A 27,160-nucleotide genomic window follows, 5' to 3' on the forward strand; every position below is an offset into this window, starting at 1 on the left:
TCACCACCCTAAACCTCACTACCATACGGCACCATTGTGACACTCCTGTTCTACATGCTCCATACGGGACTCGAACCAGTGTCTCCTGCATGGGATGAGGGTGCGCTAACAAGGAGGCTAAATTCTCTAGCATCAGTCGCTAGTGCACCTCTTGAGGTCTAGCAGCTGGCCTCCATTACACATGTGTCAGTAAAATGTATAACATAAACGAGTCATATACAATTAAACTGAAAATGCACATAAGACGATGTTAAATTCAGAACACCCAGACTGCTTAAAACTATGTCATAATTGTAACACATTGAAATAAATAAAAAGCACTATAATGTAAATATACAGTCCTATATCTTTGATATGTATTATTAATAAATAAACAACACATCATAAGATTATGAAGCACAGACTTTAGTCATACCACCAAACCACAGTGTAAACATAGTCATATTTTACACTAATATGCTTCAGTTGCTTTCTGTGTATTCATGAGTTTAAAGCAGCTCTTACATTCATACAGACGGGATCCTCACAGACGTTTTGTAATATTTAGTGCAAATCAGACCAAAAACAACACAAAAACATTTGTAAATTTTGAGATGTTTATTTTGTATCGCTGGGCATGCGTACTTGCCGGTCACGCATCACACTCGGTCACACATCACACTCGCTGGCATACGGAGATGAATCATGGAATATATGTCATATATGTCAGCATATGTCACATTTGGAAGTATTTATGCAGACTTCATACCTGTATACTTTTTGTCAGAGACTTGACATGGATCAAAAGCATTTTTTTATGCCCCGCCTTATTTTTCAGCAAAACTCAAGTACTCTAGAGTGCAGTCTGGATAATGGGGCATGACGACACTTCCGATTTCATTGGTTTATACGAGATGGACCTGGCTGCAGCCCGCAGAATGAGGTGGGGCTACACATGGGGTGGAGCTACATGTATTGCTCTGCCCATAACCTACTATCATTGGCTCGTTCATCTTTCATAGACATGCAAGATAGGAGACGTTGTCATCATTGCCGGTGTTATCATTGTTTGAAAGAAATTTAATAGTTGAGCCAAACAATTTGATTATATTTTGTCCCTGTAATAAGTGCACTGTAAGTCGCTTTGGATAAAAGCATCTGCCAAATGCATAAAATGTAATTGTTTGGAGCAGAAAAAATATAAATAAACCTTGTGTAAATTGTCAGTGTAAAGGTATTCAATGGAAAGGTGGAGGCGAGAACCGGCTTTTCAATATAAATAATAATTTAATAATAAACTTAAAAGAAGACACAGACACACACATGACGGACATGTCCGTTAACGATCTTTCTCTCCCGCACGATCCCCTGCAGTCGACATTTATCCCTCACGGAGGCATAATTAGCCTAATACAGGACCGGGTGTGTAGGATCACGACCCAGCCCCGCCCTCCGCCCTGCCACAGTCAGCTTTACACTAATCTAAAATGCTATTTCTAGCCATTTTACATACACGTTACCAGACACGATCATATATTTTTTTTAATCAAGAAAATTCACATTGGATCATAGTTTCTTTTTTCTAGTAAGACCTTTGATATTAGGGCAAAAGTCACATTCTTGATAATAATTTTTGTATTGTTTTCTGGTAAAATATCTAAAAATAGGTTTTTCAGATAATGTATTTTTAACATGTGTATTTTGTCTTACTGTATGGCAGAGTTTTTATAGTCAAAATCTACCAGTGTTGAAGAAGTAATCGAAAGTGGTGTATAGTAAACAGACATGCAGATCACACATTCAGCATGGCTTTTGAAACATCGCCTTTCTAAATAAATGAATAAAGGCATCATCTAAGGTAATGCAGGTACATATGATTGATGGAAGTTTACATGGAGACAAGAGAGCCTGCATCGTCATAATCTCAGTAAAGAAAGAAGCATATTTTATTACCATCTCTTCAATACAACAACACATAGCAACAAGTGAATGATTTACTTACTCATTTACTAGAAATGCTGATGGTAGAAAATGATCTGACATTGGCAAATAATTCTGCTGTACATCCTGTGAATGTGTGATAGTTTATAAGTCCAGATCTCTAACTCTGGTATTATAACCTTCTAGTTATTTCCACTGTGGTTAATGCCAGTGGTACTTTCTCAGTGGAATTCAAAATCGGAAAAACAAAAAATAACTTTTTATTTCATTATTCGTTTACAAAACCAATATGAAAAAACTAATTATTAATTGTTTTTTGTAAATTCTATTTAATGCTCAAGTTAAAATAGGAAATTGGAAAAATAGCCACGGGACACTGTGCGTTTTGATTATTTGATTTCACTAATGTATGGCTTGAATATTTTATTCGCACATATTGGTGACCTGAAAGGCCCCTTTCTTCTGTTTGGTCAACCTGCACCGTCGTCTTCCTCAATGCTGTGAGACAGAATAAAAGTTCTCTGCTGTTTAATTGTTCAGCTGAATTCGTCTCAGTTAATATTACATTTATTCACAAACTTTTATTGCAGCTGAGCTATCTCTCTCATCAAATAGTCAAATAGTGCCTACACGTAACCGGCAAATGTTCACTGAATGCAGACAGGATTTAGTTGCCACATGAAGCAATTGATAAGAGCGACACACACACACACACACACACACACACACACACACACACACACACACACACACACACACACACACACACACACACACACACACACACACACACACACATATGTTGGTGCAGCTATCATTATGAGGACACTCCATAGACATAATGATTTTTATACTGTATGAATTATAGATTCTATACCCTAACCCTATCCCTAAACCTAATCCTCACAAAAAACTTTCTGCATTTTTACATTTTCAATAAAACATCATTTAGTATGTTTTTTTTAAACACACACACACACACACACACACACACACACACACACACACACACACACACACACACACACACAACAACAACAACCGCCATTCACCACTAAGTGGCTATGTGCATGTTTAGGTCACGTGAAGTGTCGAACGCCCACTGGCAGGAGGTCACGGGACAGATCCAACAGGTGACATGGGTCGACTGACTGAGATGACTGGCTGATGCACCACCTGTGCCCCCTACTGTGCCAACTAGTTGTGCTTTAACCACCCGGCGCTCTGATCGTTGTTGTGAGCGTCGCTCCTCTGCCCTCCGTTGTTGTTGGAAGATGACTGCTTCCAACTGGCCAGTAGCATCCTTCACAAGCCTCCTCCAAAGAGGCCGATCTTGACACTGCTGGTTAAACCCAGGATGGATCTTAGGCAGGCCAGCCTAAATGTTTATAGAGAAGGGAAGGAATGACCGTGGCTGAGAATACCTGAAGCTTCGTGCGGAGTTACAAACCGGGTAGCTTCCACACAGCGTTACGCAACAGATGGAAATTCCTCCGGTACAGCCATCGAAGGCTTCACGAACCATGTAGTCGAAATAGATATTAAATAATGTGGGAGCCAGAGGACATCCCTGTCGCACTCCAAGGTGAACAGGGAACGGCTCCAACTCCCGGCCACGTAGTTTTACCCGGGCCTGCTCGCCATTGTGAAGGTCCTTAATGATCTCGAGCAGTGGGTCTGGGACTCCGAAAGCACGAAGAACAACCCAGAGCCCAGGCCTACTGATGGTATCATAGGCCTTGACCAGGTCAATAAAGCAGAGATGTGGGTCTTGCTGGAAGACCGCCCTTTCCTGAAACCACATTGGGGCTCCGCAAGCCTCTCCTCAGCTTGCCTGGCAAGGTGATGTTGACTAATCCTTGCCAGGACCTTTCCCAGCACACTGAGGAGCGATTTGTGATCGTTGGCCATTGAGGCAGACTCCATCTCCTCAGCAACCAGCGAACACCAAACCATCCTTGCAGCGCCTCACGGCTCTCCGAACCTCCGAGCGAAGGCTGTAGACGATGAGAGTGGGCCAGTCGCTTTTTCTCAGCCAGCCTGAACACCTCCTCTGTCAGCCAGGGTTTCTGAGGAGGTCTGGACCGTGTCCCCAAAACTGCCGTTGCAGTTACATGAGCCACAGTCCTAAACCTAGCCCATTCCCCATCGACATCCGGAGGAGTCGGGGATGATGCCAACCCCAGTTGCAAGCGATGCTGAAATTCTCGTTTGCAACTTTCATCAGCTAGCCTGGGCACTATGGGTTTGAGAGGGGTCCTGGGTTTACACCCACCACGGAGTGGAAGAATGGCAGGCGCATCTTACAAATTACAAATCGATGGTCAGTGGGCAGATCAGCTCCACAGTAGGTCCTGGTGTCAAGGACGTTGGCCCGCATCCGCTGTTTCATCACTATGTAGTCCAGCAGGTGTTCCTGCTTGGACCCGGCATGCATCCTTGATGTTGTGTGGATGCACCGATGCTGGAACAGTGTGTTGGTAATTACAAGCCCATGGACACAAAAATCTAGCAGCCTCCTACTGTTGTTATCGAGCTGATCTGGCCCATGTCTTCCAATCACTCCTGACCAGGTGCTAGCATCATGACCAACTCGGGCATTGAATCCCCCAACATGATGATTCTATCCTGAGGGGCCAATTTAGCCAGCACCTGTGATAGGCGGTCATAGAAGGCATCTGACTCATCGGCCCTTCCCGCATCCCTCCACAGATGTTCATCTTCGGTGGGGGCATAAGTAACCACGACCACCACTCCTCGCCTCTGGTTGATGGAAAGGCGCAGCTTCCCACACCTCACCGCCATGCTCGCAAGCTCCCTTCATTCTTTTGTTCAGAAGAAGAGCCACTCCCTGTTGTTTGGTAGTCTCCTGCCCCGAGTAGAGGACAGTCCACCCCTCATATTGGCAAGAGCCAGAGCCGGTCCACCAGACCTCCTGAACACCACAGAGATCCAGGCGGTACCGGTCCAGCTCCCGACAGAGTGGCAGCCTCTCCTCCAATGTGAACGTTCGAACATTCCATGTGGCCATCCGTAGTGACTTTTTGTTGTTTCTGGAGGAGCCCCGAGGGTGAGGATTCAGTCTGCTGGCTCTGCCAGATGGAGTTTGGCCAGAAGACGTCATAGACGCCTGTCCCCCCAGGGCCTCTGGCACTAGCTTACTTAAAGTTTTAATTTGTGGTTTAGTGGTAATCAGTTGAAGGTGAAGGGGTTACCAGCCCCTCGCACCCGTCCAGAGCCCCCATTTGGCCGCTGTGGTGGCTACAAAGCACCATGACAAAAAAAGCGGGGAGGGAACAGTCTCTATTGGCCATCCCCCCCATGGTGCTGCCCACGACGTTGCCCGTCTGGCGAGGTAGGAGGTTGTTTTGCCAAACACACACACACATAATTTGTTTATCAGTTTGAGTATTTGATTTATCATTTGAGATGTCAGTTGGAGTATTTGATTTATTATTTGAGATGTCAGTTGGAGTATTTGATTCATCATTTGAGATGTCAGTTGGAGTATCAGTGAGTATTTGATTTATTATTTGAGATGTCAGTTGGAGTATTTGATTCATCATTTGAAATGTCAGTTGGAGTATTTGATATATCATTTGAAATGTCAGTTTGAGTATTTGATTTATCATTTGAGATTTCAGTTGGAGTATTTTATTTATCATTTGAGATGTCAGTTGGATTGTTTGATGTATCATTTGAGATGTCAGTTGGATTGTTTGATTGATCATTTGAGATGTCAGTTTGAGTGTTTGATTTATCGTTTGAGATATCAGTTGGAGTATTTTATTTATCGTTTGAGATATCAGTTTGAGAATTTTATTTTTCATTTGACCAATTTAGCATCATTTAAAATCAATAGTTTTCAGTGTTGGTTACCATTGTAGAAATGTAGCATTTACAGTCAGCCATGATTACTTTAATGAATGAGTGAAAGTGTCAAATAACAGGACGGTTACTGAGATTAAGCGATTTGAGATGACAGTTGGAGTATTTGATTCATCATTTGAGATGTCAGTTGGAGTATCAGTGAGTATTTGATTCATCATTTGAGATGTCAGTTGGAGTGTTAGATTGATCATTTGTGATGTCAGTTGGAGTATCAGTTTCAGTGTTTGATTTATCATTTGAGATGTCAATTTGAGTATTTGATTTATCATTTGAGATTTCAGTTGGAGTATTTGATTTATCATTTGAGATGTCAGTTGGAGTGTTAGATTGATCATTTGTGATGTCAGTTGGAGTGTTAGATTGATCATTTGTGATGTCAGTTGGAGTATCAGTTTCAGTGTTTGATTTATCATTTGAGATGTCAATTTGAGTATTTGATTTATCATTTGAGATTTCAGTTGGAGTATTTGATTTATCATTTGAGATGTCAGTTGGAGTATCAGTTTGAGTATTTGATTTATCATTTGAGATGTCAGTTGGAGTATTTGATTTATCATTTGAGATGTCAGTTGGAAAATTTTATTTATCATTTGAGATGTCAATTTGAGTATTTCATTTATCATTTGAGATGTCAGTTGGAAAATTTTATTTATCATTTGAGATGTCAATTTGAGTATTTGATTCATCATTTGAGATGTCAGTTGGAGTATTTGATTTATAATTTGAGATTTCAGTTGGAGTATTTTATTTATCATTTGAGATGTCAGTTTGAGTATTTGATTCATTATTTGAGATGTCAGTTGGAGTATCAGTTTGAGTATTTGATTTATCATTTGAAATGTCAGTTGGAGTATTTGATGTATCATTTGAGATGTCAGTTTGTTTATTTATCATTTGAGATGTCAGTTGGATTGTTTGATGTATCATTTGAGATGTCAGTTTGAGTGTTTGATTGATCATTTGAGATGTCAGTTTGAGTGTTTGATTGATCATTTGAGATGTCAGTTTGAGTGTTTGATTTATCATTTGAGATATCAATTGGAGTATTTTATTTATCATTTGAGATATCAGTTTGAGTATTTGATTTATCATTTGAGATGTCAGTTAGAGAATTTTATTTTTCATTTGACCAATTTAGAATCGAAAAACTGATTTTGGCCGCCAGATGGTGCTGTTTGTACAGAATAGCCTGCAATCGAGCGCTGACCTGAAACTTTTGCCCTTTCCATTGGCAAGACAAGCATTTGAATTAACAGCCATAAAATGTATAGATAAAACATTACATGCGTTGTACACCTGCATCTTTCAGCGATCAAAGAGATCATTCCTTGTTTTTATACAGTGTTAGAAACATGTCTTTAGATCCATTGTCTTCTGTCAATGTCTTATCTGCATAGACCTCTTGGTAATGTTTAACCAAGTAACATATAATTCCTTACAAGTGTTTTTTTTTGTTGTTTTTTTATACAGGTGGGGTTTGTATAAATGTACCATTAATTAAGAAAAAATTTTAAAAGTACAATTCCAGCTTTTTGAAACAATCAACCTGTTTAAACTATGATAATTTTGCTCCCTTACATCTAAAGGGATAGTTCACACAAAAATGAAAATTCTGTCATAATTAAAGGTGCACTCAGTAACTTTTGTCTTTGTGTCACATTGGACTTACACTGACATCTAGCAGCTTAGATGGAGCATCATTTAAAATCAATAGTTTTCAGTGTTGGTTACCATTGTAGAAATGTAGCATTTACAGTCAGCCATGATTACTTTAATGAATGAGTGGAAGTGTCAAATAACAGGACGGTTACTGAGATTAAGCGAGTTGTATTCGGCTGGTCATGTGATTCTAACATGACAGCCCCCATATGTGGACTCTCTCCATGTAGAACAAAACAGCTTTTATAAGTTTACTGATATGACTGGATTCTTGATTTGAATGTGAGTGGCTATTATTTCCTACATACAGTATATTGCAAAATAACAAGTCATGTCTTTAAGAGAAAATATTACTGAGTGCACCTTTAGCTCACCCTCATGCCATTCCAGATGTGTATGACTTTCTTTCTTCTGCAAAAAACAGAGATATATATTTCAGCTCTGTAGGTCCTTACAATGCAAATGCATGGGGTCCAGATCTTTCAAGCACCAAAAATCACATATATAGCAGCATAAAAGTAATCCATACGACTCCACTGGTTTAATCCATGTCTTCTGAAGCGATGCAATCATTTTGGATGAGAAACAGATCAATATTTCAATATTTTTTCACTATAAATCTCCACTTTCATTTTTTCAGAATGTGAAAGTAAAAGGGAAAGTAGAGATTTATTGTAAAAATATCTTAAATATTGATCAGTTTCTCATCCACACCTATCATATCGCTTTTAAGACATGGATGTAACTGTTGGAGTCTTATGGATGACTGTTATGCTGCCTTTATGTTCTTTTTGGACCTTCAAATATCTGGCCACCATTCGTTTGCATTGTATGAACCTACAGAACTTATATATTGTTCTAAAAATATTTGTATTAAGCAGAAGAAAGTCAAACGCATCTGGGATCTTAGTACATTTTTTGGTTTTTATTTTTTTTGGGTGAACTATCCCTTTAATGGTATGTATAGAAGGATTTTTGCACAGTATTTTATAGCTTTATTTTAATAAGAGCATCGCAAAGGTGATGCAGATGAGCTCGCCCTCGTGAAACTGTTGGTATTGGGAGTGCGAGCGCTAGTGACACTGACTGACAGCTGCGCGCGATAGTGGGCTTGTCCAATCTCCCCTATATGGCTTTGGATGGAGCTCTATGCTAATATCGGCAGGACAGGGACGCGTCGCTCCGCTGCTTGCTGTCAGTGGTGGCTTTCGGAGTCTAGGCTCTTCTACAGCCATGGCCGAAGGTGGTGAAGGGGAAGATGAAATTCAGTTCTTACGAACTGTGAGTAAAACACATCTGTTTATTTTGCAAATGAAATCGCTTGATTTCGTTTTTTTGTTGTCTTGTTACGCATTCTTGAGGGGTAGGCTATTTTTTGTTGTCTTGTTACGCATTCTTGAGGGGTAGGCTAATTGCGATAAAGACATCCTAATGCTGAGACATCAAAAATGTTGGTCAAATGCCGGGTTGAAAGCAACGCTGTTGGATTTTTCTCAGTGGTCGTATTGGTTTATTTACATTCCTTACGCTTTTATTTCATATTATTTTTCATAATATATTTCCTTATTTGGAACTTGACTCAGGTCCGTGTTTGCGCTCGCGACGCACCTGTAGGCAGGTGCAAGGACAAATTCGGTTTCTGTCACTTTTTTCTGTCAGTTTTGATATGTAGGTCTGTCTCAGAGCAAATATTTTTTATTTGTTAGTTATTTGTTGTGATTTCCAATAACGCGCCACAGGAGTTAATGTGCGCGCGATTTGTAAATAAATCAAATTTACGCTCGCGCGCAGTGTTTGCCAAAGAATTCCCCAGTACATTCCATAAAAAAGTGCACTGTTTTATGTTCATAAAGTCCTCTCAGATGCGATTACATTTAATACGATCCCTTCACCTTCTTTAGGACTTTTCTATTTCTGTGGTTCGACGCAGATTGGTTACAGAGATGCCATGGCGCATGGCAGTTACCTGCGTAAACGACATAACGGGATACCACACCGTGGTGTAAATTACCGTCACAGTTGAGTTAGTTATGAAAACGTAAATGTGTGCTGTATTGACTGCTTACGACATTTTAAAGGTTGTTATCTACAATCATTTATAATCAGAAGTGTTTCTAATGAGGCTCTGGCAATGTGCCTGAATGGGAGTGCTGCAGTGACACACAGCATTCAGATGCCATGAGGATATGCACTGAAAAGAAAAAATAGAATTTAAGATTCACAGATTTTTTTTTTTTTGCAAATTTTTGCACACAAGTATATTTTAATGAAATACAATTAAGTAAAATCTACTTCATGAAATAATATTGAGTAAATGTATCTTACACATTTCAGTTAATAATGCAGTAACGCTTTATTCGCTTTATATAACGGCGTAATCAGAATTTAATAGGTTTATTAAAACAAAACAAAAATATATCACATTGTCAACTTTTCTTAAATGTACGTTTCATCATGTAATCACATGGCATGGATGCTTTCCACAGGAAAGTTATATGTATTTTATTCAATTCCACCTGGCATTATTGTAATAGTCTGCATGCAGACCTCATCACTTGATGCACAAGAGACATTGATGGCAGCAATCAACCATTTAATTTATTTATTTTTTTATCACAAACAGGTAATGTTGTGTAGAAAACAAGCTTCAGACATCACAAAACGTTACCAAATGTAACAAAATCAACAATAAAAAATGGTATAAAGCAACTGGCAAAAATTTAAAATATGCAAGCACATCAAGTATTCAAGCCTCGAGGCATGCTGGGAACACCAAAACTTTACTTATTTTATTTACCTGTGAAATTTACTCAAATTAGCAAATTAATATGTCCGTGTTTTCTACTTCAGGAGTGATACATGATCATGCATCGTTAAAAAAAAAACAAACAATCATAAATATTAAGCTAGAGCATTATTTTTTATGTTTGAACTGAGTATAATCAAAGTCTTTCTAGCAAGTCAGTCCACCGGCGGCCATCTTTAGAATGTTCCTGGGAAGCTATCTACAGTCATGAAAGTGCTACTCCTATCTACTTGACCAAAATCTACAAATTGATTGGTTAAGATTATTATCAAAGAACATTTTTCAAATCAGCAGTAAAATCTGACAACACGGGACTCATAATTGTGCATTGTAACCTCAAATTACACAAAACAAATGCCATTCTTCCAGTTTGGATAGCTAATGCTCATACATGTTAATGAGTTGATTGACAGAAGATGCCGTATACTAAAAGGTGATTGGCTCTTTTACCTGTAAGGCTGGGCTTCCTTATACATCCGTTGACTGTTGAGCATTCCAATTTCTCATTCATTTTAATTGAAGTGGCTAAATAGCGAAATAGTCTCTGGTATAAATGTAGCATTTACTTAATAGTTTCAAGTTTAGGTTTAAAAATAACTTATTTAATATAGAAAGTACTATAAAAAATTAAGAAAATGTAATTCAGTGTAGCATGTGAATTATCTAATGACATATTTATAGATTATATGACTATATATCAGGAGTAATTGGATAAATCAAAGGTTAGTAGACATGTCATTTTTATGACTTTTACAATATTTTAGGCTACACACATGAACCAAAATAATTGGGGTGCCCAATTAGCAAATGTCTAATAGAAGTATTGTTGTTTTGACTTAATTAATTGAGAATCAACAATTTATCATTTATGATTAGTTTAAGGATTAGGTTTGTATTTGCATTAGCATGGTTGACATTTTCTTATCTTTTTCATTTGTATTTGAAACATCTATCAAATCACTCACTTTGCTGTTAAAGCACTAGATTGAAGGCAGTGATGGTTACAGTCTCCCTATATAGCAGTGCCTATTGGACATTAATGCTCCTTGTAGACCTCTGTGAAACGTGCCCTAGTTCAGTATTTGCTGAGTGGGTGGTTACTTCCACTGCACACAAAAATACAGCAGATACATGGTGGGTTTTCTCACTCCAGTTACTGGCCATTTAATATGCAACAACCGTAAGTTAATCTTTTGATATGGCTGGTTTTTGCATTTGCTGTAGGAACATTGTACATTTTTATGCAATCAGAAAGGCTCAAGTAATGCAATATACTCTGCTGGACATCAATAATGGAAAGCATAAAATCCAGTTAAGGTTTAATCAGTGAGTGGAGGGTAAAAAATATTAATTTGCAGTAAAAGTAAATACTACAACAAAAATCAGAAGACATTTCACCAGTATCAATAGTGGTTCCTCAGGTTACTAAATATCATAAATTTAAGCAAGAAATACTGTGTCAAATTTGTAAAGTAGGCTATTTATTAGTGTTGGGTTCGAGTCCACCTTAGTCAAGTCCAAGTCTTTAAACAATCGAGTCCAAAAGTGGCCGAGTCAGACTCAAGACCGAGTCCGTAACAGGGCGAGTCTGAGTCAGTATGAATCTGTTCAAGAATCGTAAGAACCGTAAACTCCACATCAATATTTATATCAATAAAACATTTGTCAATATAAATGCAAAAAAAAAAAAAGATTAGTATCCTGCTGAAATTTTTAAAAAGTGGTTTCAGAATGAAAGCATATGCTTTAGGTGTATGAAGACAAAACTGTCCTTATGTCCTTAACAGAACTTATTGGGTTCTGTTGACATTTAAATTATTTGTTGCTTTTCCCCTCTACTCAATAGACTAAAGAAAGTGAACGCTGTGTTGGTCATTACAACCAGAGTTATTATTATTTAAAATTTTAATTTAGTTTTTATTTCTTCTTCATTTTCAATTTGTCCATTCAATTCAGTTTAGTTTTTAGATCAGATACCTTAAAACACTTCACACTTTTCCGTCCTCCTGCTGTGTCCAGGTGTAGCCTACTTCCATCATCCAGTCATTTTGTCCAGGGCAGACATTTTGTTCTTTTCACATTATATTTAGTATGGATAATAGTTGAATTGAGACTTCTCCCCTCACTTGTGTTCTTCATTATATTTTCTGACTTTTTTGGCATTAAAATGCAAGTGCCAGTGTTACAGGTAACACACAGAGGTTGCGCTACAATTATGTGACGGACTTGTACAATTTCCATCGTGGTCTATTTTATATATCATATTAGTTTAAATGTCCCTGATTCGCATAGGTGAATTACGGACCGGGCCAATGGGGCCAGTGCCCAGGGGCCCTTGACTCGGGAGGGCCCTGGGCTGCCAAGTCTCAGGGCCCGTCTACTTTGAAAACAAATATTTAATATAATCATGAATATGTGGGCCCCACAGCTTGTACAAGGTCCCCTCAATAGGCCCCTGTGACAATGAGGGACCTCAGTCCTCTTATAGAACCCTTTTTCCTTTCTGTTTCTAATACAAATAAATTCTAGAGCCTCTGCATCATCAACATGGTTAAAACCTAGCTGAAAAACCTGTTGTATGGTGTGTACTAGATGTTTACTGCCTCCTGGTGAAAGTTTCCTTGCTCTTCTGGAAGAAGATGACCTAGTAATGTATTTTCCAAAACGGCTACCTTCACATTGTGACGCATTCATCTTTTTGATGTGAAATCTTTGCTGATTTTGATCAAGTAAAATGAACAATAATGTTTATATTTTTACTGATAATTCAAAATGAGTATTTATTGAATTGAAACAGCGTGTGCTCACTTAAAATGTCATTATTTTATAGACAAATCGTGTTGAAAACGTGTGTATCAAAAAAGATATTACAGGCTTTTGAGGTATATCTCTCAATCATCATACCATTCCATTCATGTCCATCACAATAAAAAGCTTTTAAAATACTGAAATATAATTTTTTTATATATATTTGAAGTCTTTTGCATATGCAGCTTGCTCTGTTATTATATAGATTTTGTGGTTTTTATACATATCTCATGGTTTGTTATTATAATGTGATCTTACTATAAAATAAATAGGTTTTACAATTTAGGGATATAGTGTTTGGTGTATATAAACATGATACTTAGGAATACATGTAACAGGATTCCGTATTTAAAATACAAAATACAAGTAACTGTATTCCACTACAGTTACAATTTAAATAATAGGTAATTAGAATACAGTTACATTCAAAAGTATTTTGATTACTGAAGAGATTACTTTGCATTTTATTGTCATTTGTTTTATTTAATATTTTGTCCTTTCAGATGGAAAACATTTCTACATATAAATGATGTGATCCCAAGTGCATTTGAACAGCGGTGAAACACTTTCCTATGATGTGTTACATTCATACGAGCAGACAGAGAAGAAAGTTTGAAGTCATTTTGAAGCAGAAGAAATAGCTATATAGCTAAGAGAGAAATTGTCATGGCTAAATCCGAAACATTTGGTAACACAAACTATATACTTTTCATTGCTGTAACTGCATGTCAATATGAAGACAAAGCCAAATACCGGACATTTAGAGGCAATTTTGAAATCCCAGAGTTCAAACTCGTGTACCCCAATTCTACTATTTATTGTTCAAGTGAGATTTGACAGAATTGTTTGGACAGACTTCTCTAAATCCAGATGTAGAGTTCGTCAGTACAGTAGCAGTGGGCTTATTTGGAGTTTATGTTGTTCTGAAAGCCTTTTGCATTCCTGGGTTTAAATTTAGCCTCTTAAAAGTTAATACTTCCACCCCACATACGCACACAGTTCTCAGGCACCACCTCCATAAGTCATTGAATCAGATAGTTTAACAAGCCAGACCACTAATGTTTCAACACCATTTTTATAAGCACAGTATCGCATTTTAAAGTTAACAAACACCACAACGTGCTAAGAAATAAAAAAAAATACTGCAAAGCGATTCTGCAAACCTGGAGTAGTATAACATAGCCTCACCTTAACTATCCTTAGATTTCCTAAAGACAAATCTTGGTGGGAGTTTGAGTATGAAGAATAGCACACTTTGATGTCAAATAGAATTGTGTGGTTCAAAGTTCTTTAGCATAACACGCCTATAAGAACTGTTTCATAGGTCTTCTTTATAACTTTTGTAATTGTTTGAATGTTTTTTGTTTTATTCTGTAATGTGCATCTTTAGTCCACTCCAAACCTAATTTTATAATATTAGCATAATTTCTTATAAGCTTGAAATTTGTCAAGTTTATTGATTCCCAACAGAACAAATCACCACATATTATAGTTTGTCTTCTAATAAAAAACTAACATGGGCAGCTTTTTACATGTATTGAAGTGTAAGGAGCTGTGTGATGACATATGACAGTTGTTCGTGCATCTTGAATTTCATGCAAAGGAACTACATGGAGCCCCATGTTATAACAGCAGTCATGAGAGCCATGATGCCACTCTGCAGAGAACTGACTGTGGCATATATAGTTCACCCATGCATGAAGAGTACAGGGATAATGTCCCTCTCCTTAAAGTGATGTGTGTAATTTATTTTTTATGTTAAAATATTTTCTCATATCCCAGTTTAATATGTAGGGACAGCTGCAAGTAAGCCAGTAGTAGGCTGATTAACTTCTGTGTCTCTGTGGTGCTGTCAAAACGTTGTTCAAGCATTACAACTAGCCTGACACTGCAAAATGGGCTCAATGAATGATAGATGGGGGAGTGTTTGGGAAACCTGTTTGAAAACAGTCAATTTCAACTAGTCACTTTTGTGGCTCAAAAATCACACATTACAACTTTAACTAATGTACAGATGCAAAAGGATTTTTTTAGGAAATGCTTCTGCTACATTTAATTATTACAGTTGTACATTTGCAGCACACCAAACCCTTTTTACAGCCCTTATGTTGTGTATCTTTGATAAGCAATTGTGTTGGAGACGGGGGAGATTTTAAAGTATTTTGTGCTTATCTGCTTTCAATTTTCCACCTTCAACGTGGCGGTGCTGAGTGTTAAAAGCTCTCTGACTGTGATTAAGGAGAGGCGCACAGGTAAAAGGTAAACCACAGCGCTTTGGGCCAGAGCTGAAACATGCAGTGTACATGAATTGACTATGTGCCCCTCTGTGGTCTGAATCAGGCAGCTGACGAGTGACTTGTATGCCCTCTATGAGCTTCACGTGGCAGGCTTAGTTAATTGAGCTTCTTTCAGGTAAATTAAACAGACTTGATGCCACAGCTCTTGCTGTGCCCTCTGGCATTGGTTTGTCCCAAAATGATACAAGCCATCTGTCCTGAAGGACAACACAACTGCTCAGACTTAAGTGTGTTGTGGATGTGTTTACTGAGCATTTGTAAAGCATGTTTAGTGACAGTATTACATTGCAGACTGATACACAACATGTCCTAAAGTATGTGGACATACAAACATTAGCATTGTAGGAATAGTTCACCCAAAAATGAAGGTTCAATCATAATTTACTCACACTTGTGCCATTCCAAACCCATATGACTTTGTCTAATGCAGGATACAAAAGAATAATTTTTATTGAATAGCCCAGCTCTGTAAAGTTGCAGTTGATAGTGACACACTTTAAAGCTTAAAGCAATATTCCAGGTTCTATGCAAGTTAAGTTCATTTAACAGCATTTGTGGCATTATGTTGATTAACATTAAATTAATCTGTCTTTTAAAACTCATGGATTGTTTAAATTGTTGTTTTTTACCATCATTTTAGGGTTTACAGCGTTATGTTGTCATGTCAATAAAGTTGTAATATTGGATATAACTTGACACAGAAAAGTATAGTAAGTGATTCTGTTACTCCAAAGCCATGTTAAAATGCATATTGTGTACGTATTGTGGCTGTACTTTTGAAACAGTGAGTAGCCTATTTTAACATTTATGGATTTGCCCCATTAATTTCCTGAGTAAGTTCCTTACATTTACCTAGATTGTTATTTTTTAAAAGAAAAGGAGAGACAAGTCAAATAAATTTTTGTGGTAATCAACATTATGCCACAACCCATGATATTCCTTTAACCCTTTAAACTGTAAAGATGTTTTTAAAGATTTCCTGTTCCCTATCTGTCACTCACTCGATGTTGTGTCGATGAAGTGACACTAGGGGTCACTCTTGGGAGTGAGTGGGTATTTGCATGCCACTTCCCTGAACAAATGGGTATAAAGGATCTGGCGTGCAAACAGGTCATTCAGATTTTCTCTTTGGAGCCGAGCGGTAGATGTTCACTGAGCTGAATTCCCACGGCTTCTCATTCACCTCTGCTGGATTTCTGATGGTGCATACAGCGGCTTCTCCCCCCTCTGCACTGGTGCACTGCAGAGATCGCCCCTGGGTGCTTCGGCAGAACAAACTGAACCGAGTATATTCTAAAAGAGCGGCACACACAGAAACATCTTTTTATTGTGCTCTCCAACACGTCACGATGGCTGGCCCGGACCGTCTTACTCGGCTAGGCGATTCAGTTCGCTAGGCGCCCGCCCAGGATCAGCGGCGTCCACTTCACCTCAGTGAAGAGCGAGAATGGCGCTACCTTGTGCACTGAAATCGCGACCCTCCTACAGAAGGGGGCGATAGAGCCTGTCCCTCCGGCCGAGATGAAGAAGGGGTTTTACAGCCCCTACTTCATTGTACTGAAGAAAGGCGGTGGGTTGCGGCCAATCCTGGACTTACGAGAACTGAACAGGGCTTTACACAGACTCCGTTCAAGATGCTGATGCAAGAACACATTCTAGTGAGCGTCCGGCATCAAGATTGGTTCACGGCGGTAGACCTGAAGGACGTGTACTTCCACGTCTCGATTCTACCTCGGCACAGACCCGTGCTGCAGTTTGCATTTGAGGGGCGGCGTACCAGTACAAGGTCCTCCCTTTTTGCTGTCCTCGCTTTCCCTTCCCCTCCCTATGACTGTTCTAGCCTGTCACTATTTTTTGGACAGTCTAATTGTCCCCGAAGGGCCGTTCGACACTCATAACAGCGTTGGGGGAGGTTACGTGTCGACCTGGTGGGCTGGCTACGAGGCACACAGTAGTCTGCCCGTCTTGCACCGCCATTTCACGTAACACATTTCAGCTAGTTGTGGCGTTTTGTATAGGGACCCCTTGTGTCACTTCATCGACAAAACGTTGAGTGAGTGACAGATAGGGAACATCCTGGTTACTTCCGTAACCTCCGTTCTCTGATGGAGGGAGAGAGACGTTGTGTCCCTCCTGCCACAATGCTGGACTACCCGCTGAAATAGCTGGGACCTTCTCGCACACCAGCTCCTTTATACCCGTATGTTTGGGGGATACATGCAAATACCATTGTCCAATTCCCATTGGCCTTTTATCAAAGATCAGAGGTGTCTCGAGCTCCCAAGAGTGACCCCTAGTGTCACTTCATTGACACAACGTCTCGTTCCCTTCATCAGGGAATGGAGGATACGGATTTAAGGATACTTTTAGAGGCATGTCCAAAATGTAAGGCGAATAACTCTATATACGCCTTAAATCAAATATCTATCATATATCTCAGGGTGTAAATAAAGTAGCTCAGAGAAACTGCTTTTGTTTTATTCCTAATTATGTAACCTGTAACATTTTGAAAGCAATAAAAAGTCATAGCATTACAAAAATAATTTATCCTAGTTTCTGAAAAATTTCTCCATGTGTCTAAAAGCCTCTTCAAACAAATACAACATAATATTTGTACATTAGAACTAATTACACATGCAAATTTTGCAATAAATAAAGGTTTGCTCTCTCTCCAAAGCATGCAGGCACGAGTAGAGATCAAATTCAGTTCCACTCTGTGTCACTTGAGCCATCATTGAGTCTGTGTCATGTACTTGGTGCCATCTCCTGGTGGCCATTTGTAAGTAGAGTCAACGATCCTCTCTGCCGATATTTTAATGACTTCCACCTCTGGTTGCAATGATGTGAATCCTAATAAGATTAGTTTAGCATTCCATGACACTGGACAACACACTACATAATTTTTGATGAAGTCATCTGATCCAGGAAAGCTAATGTTTTTAGCCAGATAGCACATTATGTGCTGTGTGCACATTGTGCTTAATGTGGATTATCTAATGATCTGTGCATTCAGGAATCCTCTCCTCTAAGAAATGTTGTGTGATATTTTATGTTCTGTTCTTTTTTGGGAAGTTATAAGCAAAAACGCAGCATATAACACCTGTACATTTAACATGTATTTCAAAGACATATACTTGTGAGTAAAACAAATATGCTGCTTGTTTTCTAGAGCTTTCCAAGGACATATGATACATGACTATTTGATCAGTTTGATGTGAAATTATTCATAAATTATCAAAACGGAACACTTTTGATTTGTCTGCAAATTTCAAAGCACATGTTAAATTTTGGTTATAATGCCTACATGCATTGTAAAGTACAGCTTCTAAGTTTTAAAACAATACCTAATCTGTTTTGGTTAAGACTGTATTTATTGATATATTGATAACAATTTTTTTCTCAGCAGGCCTGCTGGCAGTTTATAGGGTTAAAAAGGACCCAAAACTATCATAAAAGTAGTTTTGAATGTTGTCGTCAAAATTTACATTGACAAAATGACTTACATTTCAGGTTGTTTTCTGACCAAATTTATCGCATGCCTTTAGAATACTTGGAAAATGATGCATGAGCTGCAGGGACTACATTTATGATACTTTTGGTTCATTTTGCTATGCTTTAATGTGAGTAACTATCAATTGGCATTGTACTTTTAAAACAGCCCGGCATATATATATATATATATATATATATATATATATATATATATATATATATATATATATATATATATATATATATATATATATATATATATATATATATACATACACAGTATATATATACATACACAGTATATATAAATAGGTTGACATCCTTAAGCCCGTTATCTTCAAGCAATTAGCTATACCAAGATTATGCATGCACCAAGGAATTCTTGTCTCAGCCAAGTCGCAACATATCTGTCATAGCTTTTGCTTGTATGACACACAGGCCTCATGCACCAAGGCGGACCTGGAGTCACATGCTTACTCAAAGGCACAACAGGAAATATTGAAAACAAGATTTGAACCTGAAAATTGCTCTTGCAGCCTTACAAGTTGGTGAAATCAGTATTAGGCCTTCTATCCTGACCAAACCCAATTTGATGCAGCAGTATTTTAATCCACATCCACAGATATCTCTTTACCGGGAGCCTGTCTGAATTCATTTGTTTGTGTAGATGGAGGTCACACAGGCATGCTTGCGAGACATTTTCAATTGTGTTAGGCTATTTTTCAAACAGTATGCTTGCAAAGTAAGCCTAGACAGAAGAGTAATTAAATTTGTTTTTGGCTGTAGTGGAAGGCATAGTACTAACTGTCTGTGAACCTCTATCTCTCACATACACACACACCCTTAAGTTTGTCACCCCGACTAGATCAAATTTTTAGCAGTGCTCTCAGACTCCTTTCAAGGCATCACAGTATGGCCTTTGCTGTGTCCCTCATGGAGTTGAGAGTGAAATGTCTCTGTAAGGATGCTTGACAGCACTGGTGAAATAGCTTTTGCATTTTTAATAGATTTTCTCTGGATTCTGTCTCGCTGTGTAATACCTTTTCTGTGGGATCATCTTGTGTGAAAGGTGCTGGCTTTTTAAGAGGCTTATCACAACAGAGATGGCCTATATCAAAGAAGAGTGTCACTTACAGTTGTAGGCGTGTATATTGTGTGATTATATATAGAAAGTAAATAAATTCGACTTTTGTCTTAATCACTAACCACCCATAATCCAGTTTTAACCTGGTGCTTAATGTGTTGATATTGCACTGAACTTTCTCTATTCCAGTTAAAGGGATAGTTCACCCAAAAATGATAAATCTCTCATCATTTAATCACCCACATGCCATTTTAAACTTGGATGATTTTCTTTCTTCTGCAGAACACAAAGATTTTTTAAAGGATGAATGATGTGTTTTTAACTCGCCACTGACTTTTCTACCTGCATTTAGTGGATGTTAATGTCAAGCCTTGGATGTATGATGTGCTTATATCCATTCAATGCAAGTCAATAGGGTCCAAAACTGTCAAACTCCGAAATGGACATAAAAAGGCAGCATTCTGTAAAAGTAATCCATACTTCTCAAGTGGTTTAATTCATATATTCTGAAGCGATATGCTTTGGGTGAGAATCAAAGCAAAAATTCAGTCCTTCTTAATCAAAAAGCTTCACTTCTGCCCAGCTCTCCTATGCACATTCATGGAAGTATCATGCTGATGTCTCCTTGCACTTAACGCATGCGCGTTCACGTTTACTTGAGGTCTAATGTGTGCGTGATAGAACCGTAAGTCCTCACGTGAACATGCGATTGTGCATGCGTAAAGATTTGGACCGCTTTGACTTACATTGTTTCCTCGAGCGACCCCGCGAACACTTGTTGACGTTGTATTTTGGCTTCGCTATGCCCAACGCATAATTGAATTTAATTTCATTTAAACATACTGGTCTCAGTGTAGGAGACTCTGGGATGTCAGTAAAGGGTTAAACTTTCGATAGACAGAGTCATGTGACAAAACAACATGGTGCCGACCACAGCAGAGTTTGTTTTTGGGAGAAATGGCAACAAAACTGCATCTGGTAAGAAACCTAATTAAAGGGGTCATGACATGGTTTTTTTATTGTATTATTATGTTCCCTTAGGTGCAATTATAGTATTAATATATTTTTTTTTTAAGAAAAACTTTTAAAATCTAGTGATTTATGACCTTTTCCCACCCTGTTTCTCATCCTCTGATTCAAACAGTCTGTTTTGGGGGCGTTTTCCATTTAAGACTTCAGTGTTAACGCCCACTGTTATGATTGGCTAACGTCAGTGCCTATGTATCAATTATTGACGCCCCCAGCCAGAACAATATGCAAGTAAACTAAGTAAAAACACTGTGATTATTCATAATGAATGAAATTGCGCTTTAAAAAGTAGTTTAAATTTTAAAATAGATTACTTACAGTTTGCGTCGTCGTTGTTCCCAGAATAGTCGGCACGGACTTATCTTTGAGCAACAGTTTTCTGGCAAAGCCAGCATCATATTGAGATTTGTTCTCAAAACAGTCATCCTTAAAATGTACAGAACAAACGCTTAAGTTAACCTTGCTGTGACTGGGACGTCCGCAAAAAATAAACTGCATCCATTTTTCCCTGACGTCTGGATCTTTCGGCAGCTTATTCTGAGATTTTGTTTGACCGCAGCCAGGAACAGCACATCTGTGTGGCATCGTAATTTTTTCTGTTCACAAGTAGTCTCTGTCAGAGCTCGCTGTCCATCGACTGAACACTTGTGAGGCGCACGGCGATACGAAATGAGCGTAGTTGTCTTGCGCTTAAAGCGTAGTTATCTTGCGCTGGAGGCGGTCATATGCAAACGCTGTTACGTCACTTCTAACCTACACGTCACTTCTAACCATGAATCCAGAACGAGCTGTATTTTGAGCTTGATTAAATAAATGATTCGTTTAGAATGGGGAGGACGTCTTAAAATATTAAACTTGCAGGACGTTTTAATGATACAAAGACCTCTTATATACCAAAAGATCAAGGCAAATTTGGTTTCTCATGTCATGACCCCTTTAAGTTTTTACATTGAAACTGGTTTGTGTCAAAAGATTAGTCTCTAATTTCATCCGATATGTCATTTTAAAGATTTGAGCGATTTATTGTGAAACGGCACACTGCTGAACACCATGTACAATATGTAGCAGCCCGGTTGAATAAAGGAAATTCGCTCTCTCACTGATGCTGTCAGTTTATTGTCTTTAATACCTCCACAATGCCATCACAACACCATCACAACACCGTAAGAGCTAGAACAGATTAATTAACATTATTGTAATTTGAAAAATAATAAATGAAACAAACAGTAGACTAGATAGCAACAAAATTACAAGATTAATACTAACATTTATCATAAACAACCTTAAACAACATAAATTACTTAGAAATTAAACAAGCACATATAAAAACAATTATAAAAGACCAGATATGCTATGTAACATTATACAAGTGCATAAATATACATGTTTACCTTGTACTCCCTTCCAACCAGGTGCTAAAAAATATACACAAAAAACATACTACAAAATAAAAACAAACAGCAAATCGATGCCTAAATTCACTTAAAGGTGACATTAATGCTATAATTCAAATCCGTGAATCCGTGACCGCATGGTTCCGTGTCTCCGTCTATCAGCAATCTATCTGTATGCACGCTCTGTGCGCGAGCGATCTGTTCATCTTTCCGGCAAGCGGCGTTTCAAAATAAAGGTCTCTATAGGTTAACTAAGAGTGCAAAGTAAACTTCCAAAATATAATAAACACAATATTAAACTAAAATTAAGAAATATAGAAATATGATAACATCAGAACATAATAATAATGCCCAAAACTAATTTAAATAACTGAGGGTTATTTACACAATAGCACAAGGTTTTCATTAGAAATCCTGTATTTACTTTATATGGAGTAAGGATGAAAATATGGTGCATTTCAAACTTTTCTGAGACCAGTGCAGACAGACAACACACTGGAGATTAAAGGTGCTGTAAGCGATTTTAGCGTTCTGAAGCTTTCACGTGACTGAGCAATTGAATTAGCCAAGCCTCCTCATTCTAAAACCTTGCCCTCCAAAGATAATTTTAAGACAAAAACCATGCAAAACAGCAGCATTGTTTGTTCCTGTGGCTGTCAAATTCCAGAGTGGCACAATAGCGCACTCAACTGACAAATATTATGAATCATAGCCTCAAAGATCTGCTTCAAATGAGAACAAGCAAAATGATTGACAGGTGAAAAGCGTCAATGTCCGTGGTTCGCGGATACATATTTGTTTGTTGTTTACAAAGTCTAGAACTGTCATAGAGACCAGTGAGATATCTCAGGACCCTTATTTCATTAATATATTTAAGGGTGTAGGAACATTTATGACATACTTTTCAATGAAAAATTGCTAACAGCCCCTTTAAGTTATTCACTAAATAGGGAGCAAGGGAGCATCCTATAGCTTTCCTATGAAGCCAAGTGCAATCAATCCAAATATCCTATCAAAAGTTCAGTTTCAAGCTGCAGATGATGTTTGAAGCACTCAACATGGTTGGCAGACATGGTACAATGGTAAACAGTACTTAAATTCAGAATGTATAATATATAACTTTATAAATAAAGTTATTACTTGTTTCAGAATTAATTAATGCTTCAGCACTGGCTATCACTTGTATGTTTGACAGTGTAAAGAGAGAACATTGAGATTTTGTTGCCAAAGTAGGAAAAAACATTGTAACATAAAAGTCAAATCAAGTAAATCATTTTTATTTGTTCAGTTTTTTAGATGTTTTTATTCATTTTTCCAATACACATTGTTCTAAAGTAGCTTTACAGAAAATCAGCTGTGACGTCTGAAACATCTCAAACACATGAATAACACAATTATTTTATATTATTTTTATAAAAAAAAAAAAGCACGGAGACATAGCGCGTGTGGAGGCTTCACGCTATTCTCCGCACCATCCACCCGCACAACTCACCACACACCCCACCGAGAGCAAGAACCACACATTATAGTGACCACGAGGAGGTTACCCCATGTGACTCTACCCTCCCTAGCTAGTGGGCCAATTTGGATGCTTAAGAGACCTGGCTGGAGTCACTCAGCACGCCCTGGATTCGAACTCGCCACTCCAGGGTTGATAGTCAGTGCCTTTACTCACTGAGCTACCCAGGCCCCCAGCTTGATTATTTAAAAGTTCACAACTTGGTCCCATTGTGCACATATGTGGACATATTGTGCATTTTTAGGATAACTATTTGCTCTAGATTCTTTTGTTGCATGTTTATTAGGTGCTACTAGTTACAAATCAAAAAGGGAAAAGAAAAATGTGCGCAGCTGTCACGCTGTTTTCTCAGGAGGTTAAACACAAAAACACATCGCACATCCTTTAAAAAATCCTTGTTTGTGTTCCATGGAAGAAAGATTGTCATACAAGTTTGAGACAATTATTTGAGTATTTGATGAGATAATTATGAGATTTTTGGCTGAACTATTCCTTTAAGTCAATGTCATTTTTTTCCGTGTAAATAGTCCTACTTTTTATAATAAATCCTTGAGTGCACTTTTGCCATTTTAAAAGGCCAATTCAAGTATCTGGAATGCAGTGGTGGAGTGATGCTCAGCAGTCCCTGTAAAGTGTGCTGAATTGCTGTAGTCTGCTTCAACCTTTACAATCGAGCACTCAGAGCCGGCCCGAAAGATCAGAAAACGCACCTTGCATTTTTGACCGTGTTTGAACCACTAACTGATTTGCATAATTGATTCAGTGAACTAGGTGCGAAAACAATGCAGACAGTTTTTGCAAATAAACAATGCTATCATTCTTAGTGAATTCTACCCACTATATTTTAAATTAACATTCTATGTTATTAATTTAATATAAATGTCTCTGCAAATAAATCTATTTAGAGTGTGAAGACACAGTAAAATTATGGACTTTTGAATGGCATATGTTAGGGACAAGTGCTTGTCTCTCAGTTCAAGGATAACTTATTACTCTCAAGGAGCATTGTGCATTAAGGACCTTGCAACTTAGCCGAATACAGATAAATAGGTGATAGAGATATGAGCACAGTGCATTCAACCATCTCATTAAGCTGTCAGATACAGGGGCATGAGCCACCTGCTTGGTAAAGTGCAGTAGCTGGCAATGAATTTGAGTTATTTAGGGAATGCGAATGAGAGTTCAGCTGAGATAAGTGATCCTGAACCATCTCATTAAATCCTTACTTAGATCAGAGCATAATGAAATACTAAATTTTTCTCAAAAGTATTCCTTTTTTTTTTGTAATGTGCTCCACAAATGTCTTGAATGTTCAACAGTATCAGTTTACATGATTGCACCAGCATTAATACACCAGGGCTCGATGAAATTATTGGACTGAAATTATGCAAAATTATTTGACTAATAATTAAATAGTTTGTTTTATTCATGTCAGTTACAGTGTAAGTTTAATACACATAAACCAAATATAACATATACAAACAGCATAAATACAATTTGTAATTTTGTCTATAAGTCTTTGTACACAAATAATAATATAATATTTGAAATGTTATTAAAATAATCATATTTAATGTATTATAAGTCTTCTATTCATACTGTTGTTTTTGTCGAACCCTGAATATTATATTATGATATTGATTATTATTTTAATTACTATATCTATTTTATTATATATTATAATTCTTTATATTATTGTTTACTTTTTACAAAATCTGAAAATAAACCTGTATTGAAGACTTAAAGCAAAGCTCACTCAGAACACTTGAAAGAAAGATGTACAAAATATTTATTTCATATTTCTATATTTGGCTTGATAGAATGCACAATGATCACAGTTATCTCAAATAACTATGATTGGATCAAATAGTCACGTTTTGTGATCAGGTGATTACAGTACTGTATGTAATAACAGAGACAGGCCTTCTAATATCATATAAGTGATTCTGAAACATACTTGGAAGTATTTTGAGCAAACTATTTATGGTATGATGTTTGTTTGGATAAAAACAAATAATATTTTTCAGAAGATTGGGTGATTCTACAGTGTTTGAGACAGTGGCTTACTGAGCATGCACGCACATTTCAAAATAGCATTGTGGGAGGGCAAATTAGTATATTCACCTTTTCTTAAGTTCATATCTGGCAGGGCCGGGTGAGTTGTGAGCATTTATTTGGCACCAGAGCACTTCAGGACCTCTCGGGTTACACCCTGTGAAGTCTTCAGGCCACACACCCACACCTGTTCATGTCCTTAAAGACAGACACTAAGCTTGGAGAAGGAGAGAGTGGAGAAGCCCTTTTTTCCACTGTTGCACCTGTGTTTAAACCCACAGGCGTGATGGCATATGTAAAACAGGGAGCAGGTTGGTTTGGTCTGTCTGCAAGGCACTGGTTGGGTTGGGCAGAAGTTCTGGGCACACATGGGTATGGTATATGGACAGACGACTGAGAATTGGGGCCTGGTTCTTGCCCTTGAGATTTGGAGAGGACCTGCCCCACCCTCAAGTGTCCCTAAACATGCAATACCCCTATAGATAGACTGTGATTCTGCCCCTTAGCTGTTTTGCAGATGGCTGTGCTGTGCTCCCCTAGATCACTTTGCTGCAGATTCACCAGATTCCTTGGCAAGGGATCTAGGTGGGACTTAAGCAAGGGGAGAAAGGGAAGATCTCCTCTTTTAGCTAAGGAGTAGTGTGAAAATTGAAACCCAAAATTGAAAATTATTTCATTATTTACTCACCCTCATGTCGTTCTAAGCCTGCATGACTTTCTTTTTTTTTTGGAACACAAAAATGAGAAATGTACAAAATCTTTTTGACAAAAATTAAAGTGAATAGTCCCTCCGGCCTGTCAGGCTATTTAAAGGACAAAAAAAAAACAAAAAAAAAAACATAGTAAAACCACAGTAAATGTTGTCTACATGACTTTGCACTTTTTTCCCAAGTCTTCTCAAGCCAAGCAATTGCTTTGTATGATGAACAGACTGAAATTTAAGTTGCTATTCATATTTGGTCAACCTCTGTATACAGTGCGCTAATCAAAAACTGCAATACATCAGTAACATTAAACCTTAATGGTTCTTGTGTCATGACAAAAAACCAATGAGTTTTGATGTTATTGTCGTATTGGCATTTTTGTTTTGGGGGCTGAATTTTCAGTTTTGGGTGAACTAGGGAACATAGTATACAATGTAGGTACATCTGTTAATCTGTCACTTATACAGATGCTGTGTAATAATGAAAAGTAGACGTCTCCTTT

At 37.8% G+C, this 27,160-nt stretch overlaps 1 protein-coding gene across 2 annotated transcripts in view; it reads left to right on the forward strand.

The window, feature by feature from the left end:
• Positions 1 to 8,672: 8,672 nt before the first annotated feature.
• Positions 8,673 to 27,160, forward strand: part of ryr3 (ryanodine receptor 3) — a 124,417-nt gene continuing 105,929 nt past the window's right edge. For both annotated transcript variants that reach the window (XM_052095391.1, XM_052095392.1), the window contains exon 1: positions 8,673 to 8,751. In XM_052095391.1, the coding sequence (XP_051951351.1) occupies positions 8,704 to 8,751 (48 nt within the window). In that variant the 5' untranslated portion in view covers positions 8,673 to 8,703. The remainder of the gene's footprint in view (positions 8,752 to 27,160) is intronic.

This window comes from Xyrauchen texanus, chromosome 28 (genome assembly GCF_025860055.1).
Source record: "Xyrauchen texanus isolate HMW12.3.18 chromosome 28, RBS_HiC_50CHRs, whole genome shotgun sequence".
In the NCBI taxonomy this organism is placed as follows: domain Eukaryota; kingdom Metazoa; phylum Chordata; class Actinopteri; order Cypriniformes; family Catostomidae; genus Xyrauchen; species Xyrauchen texanus.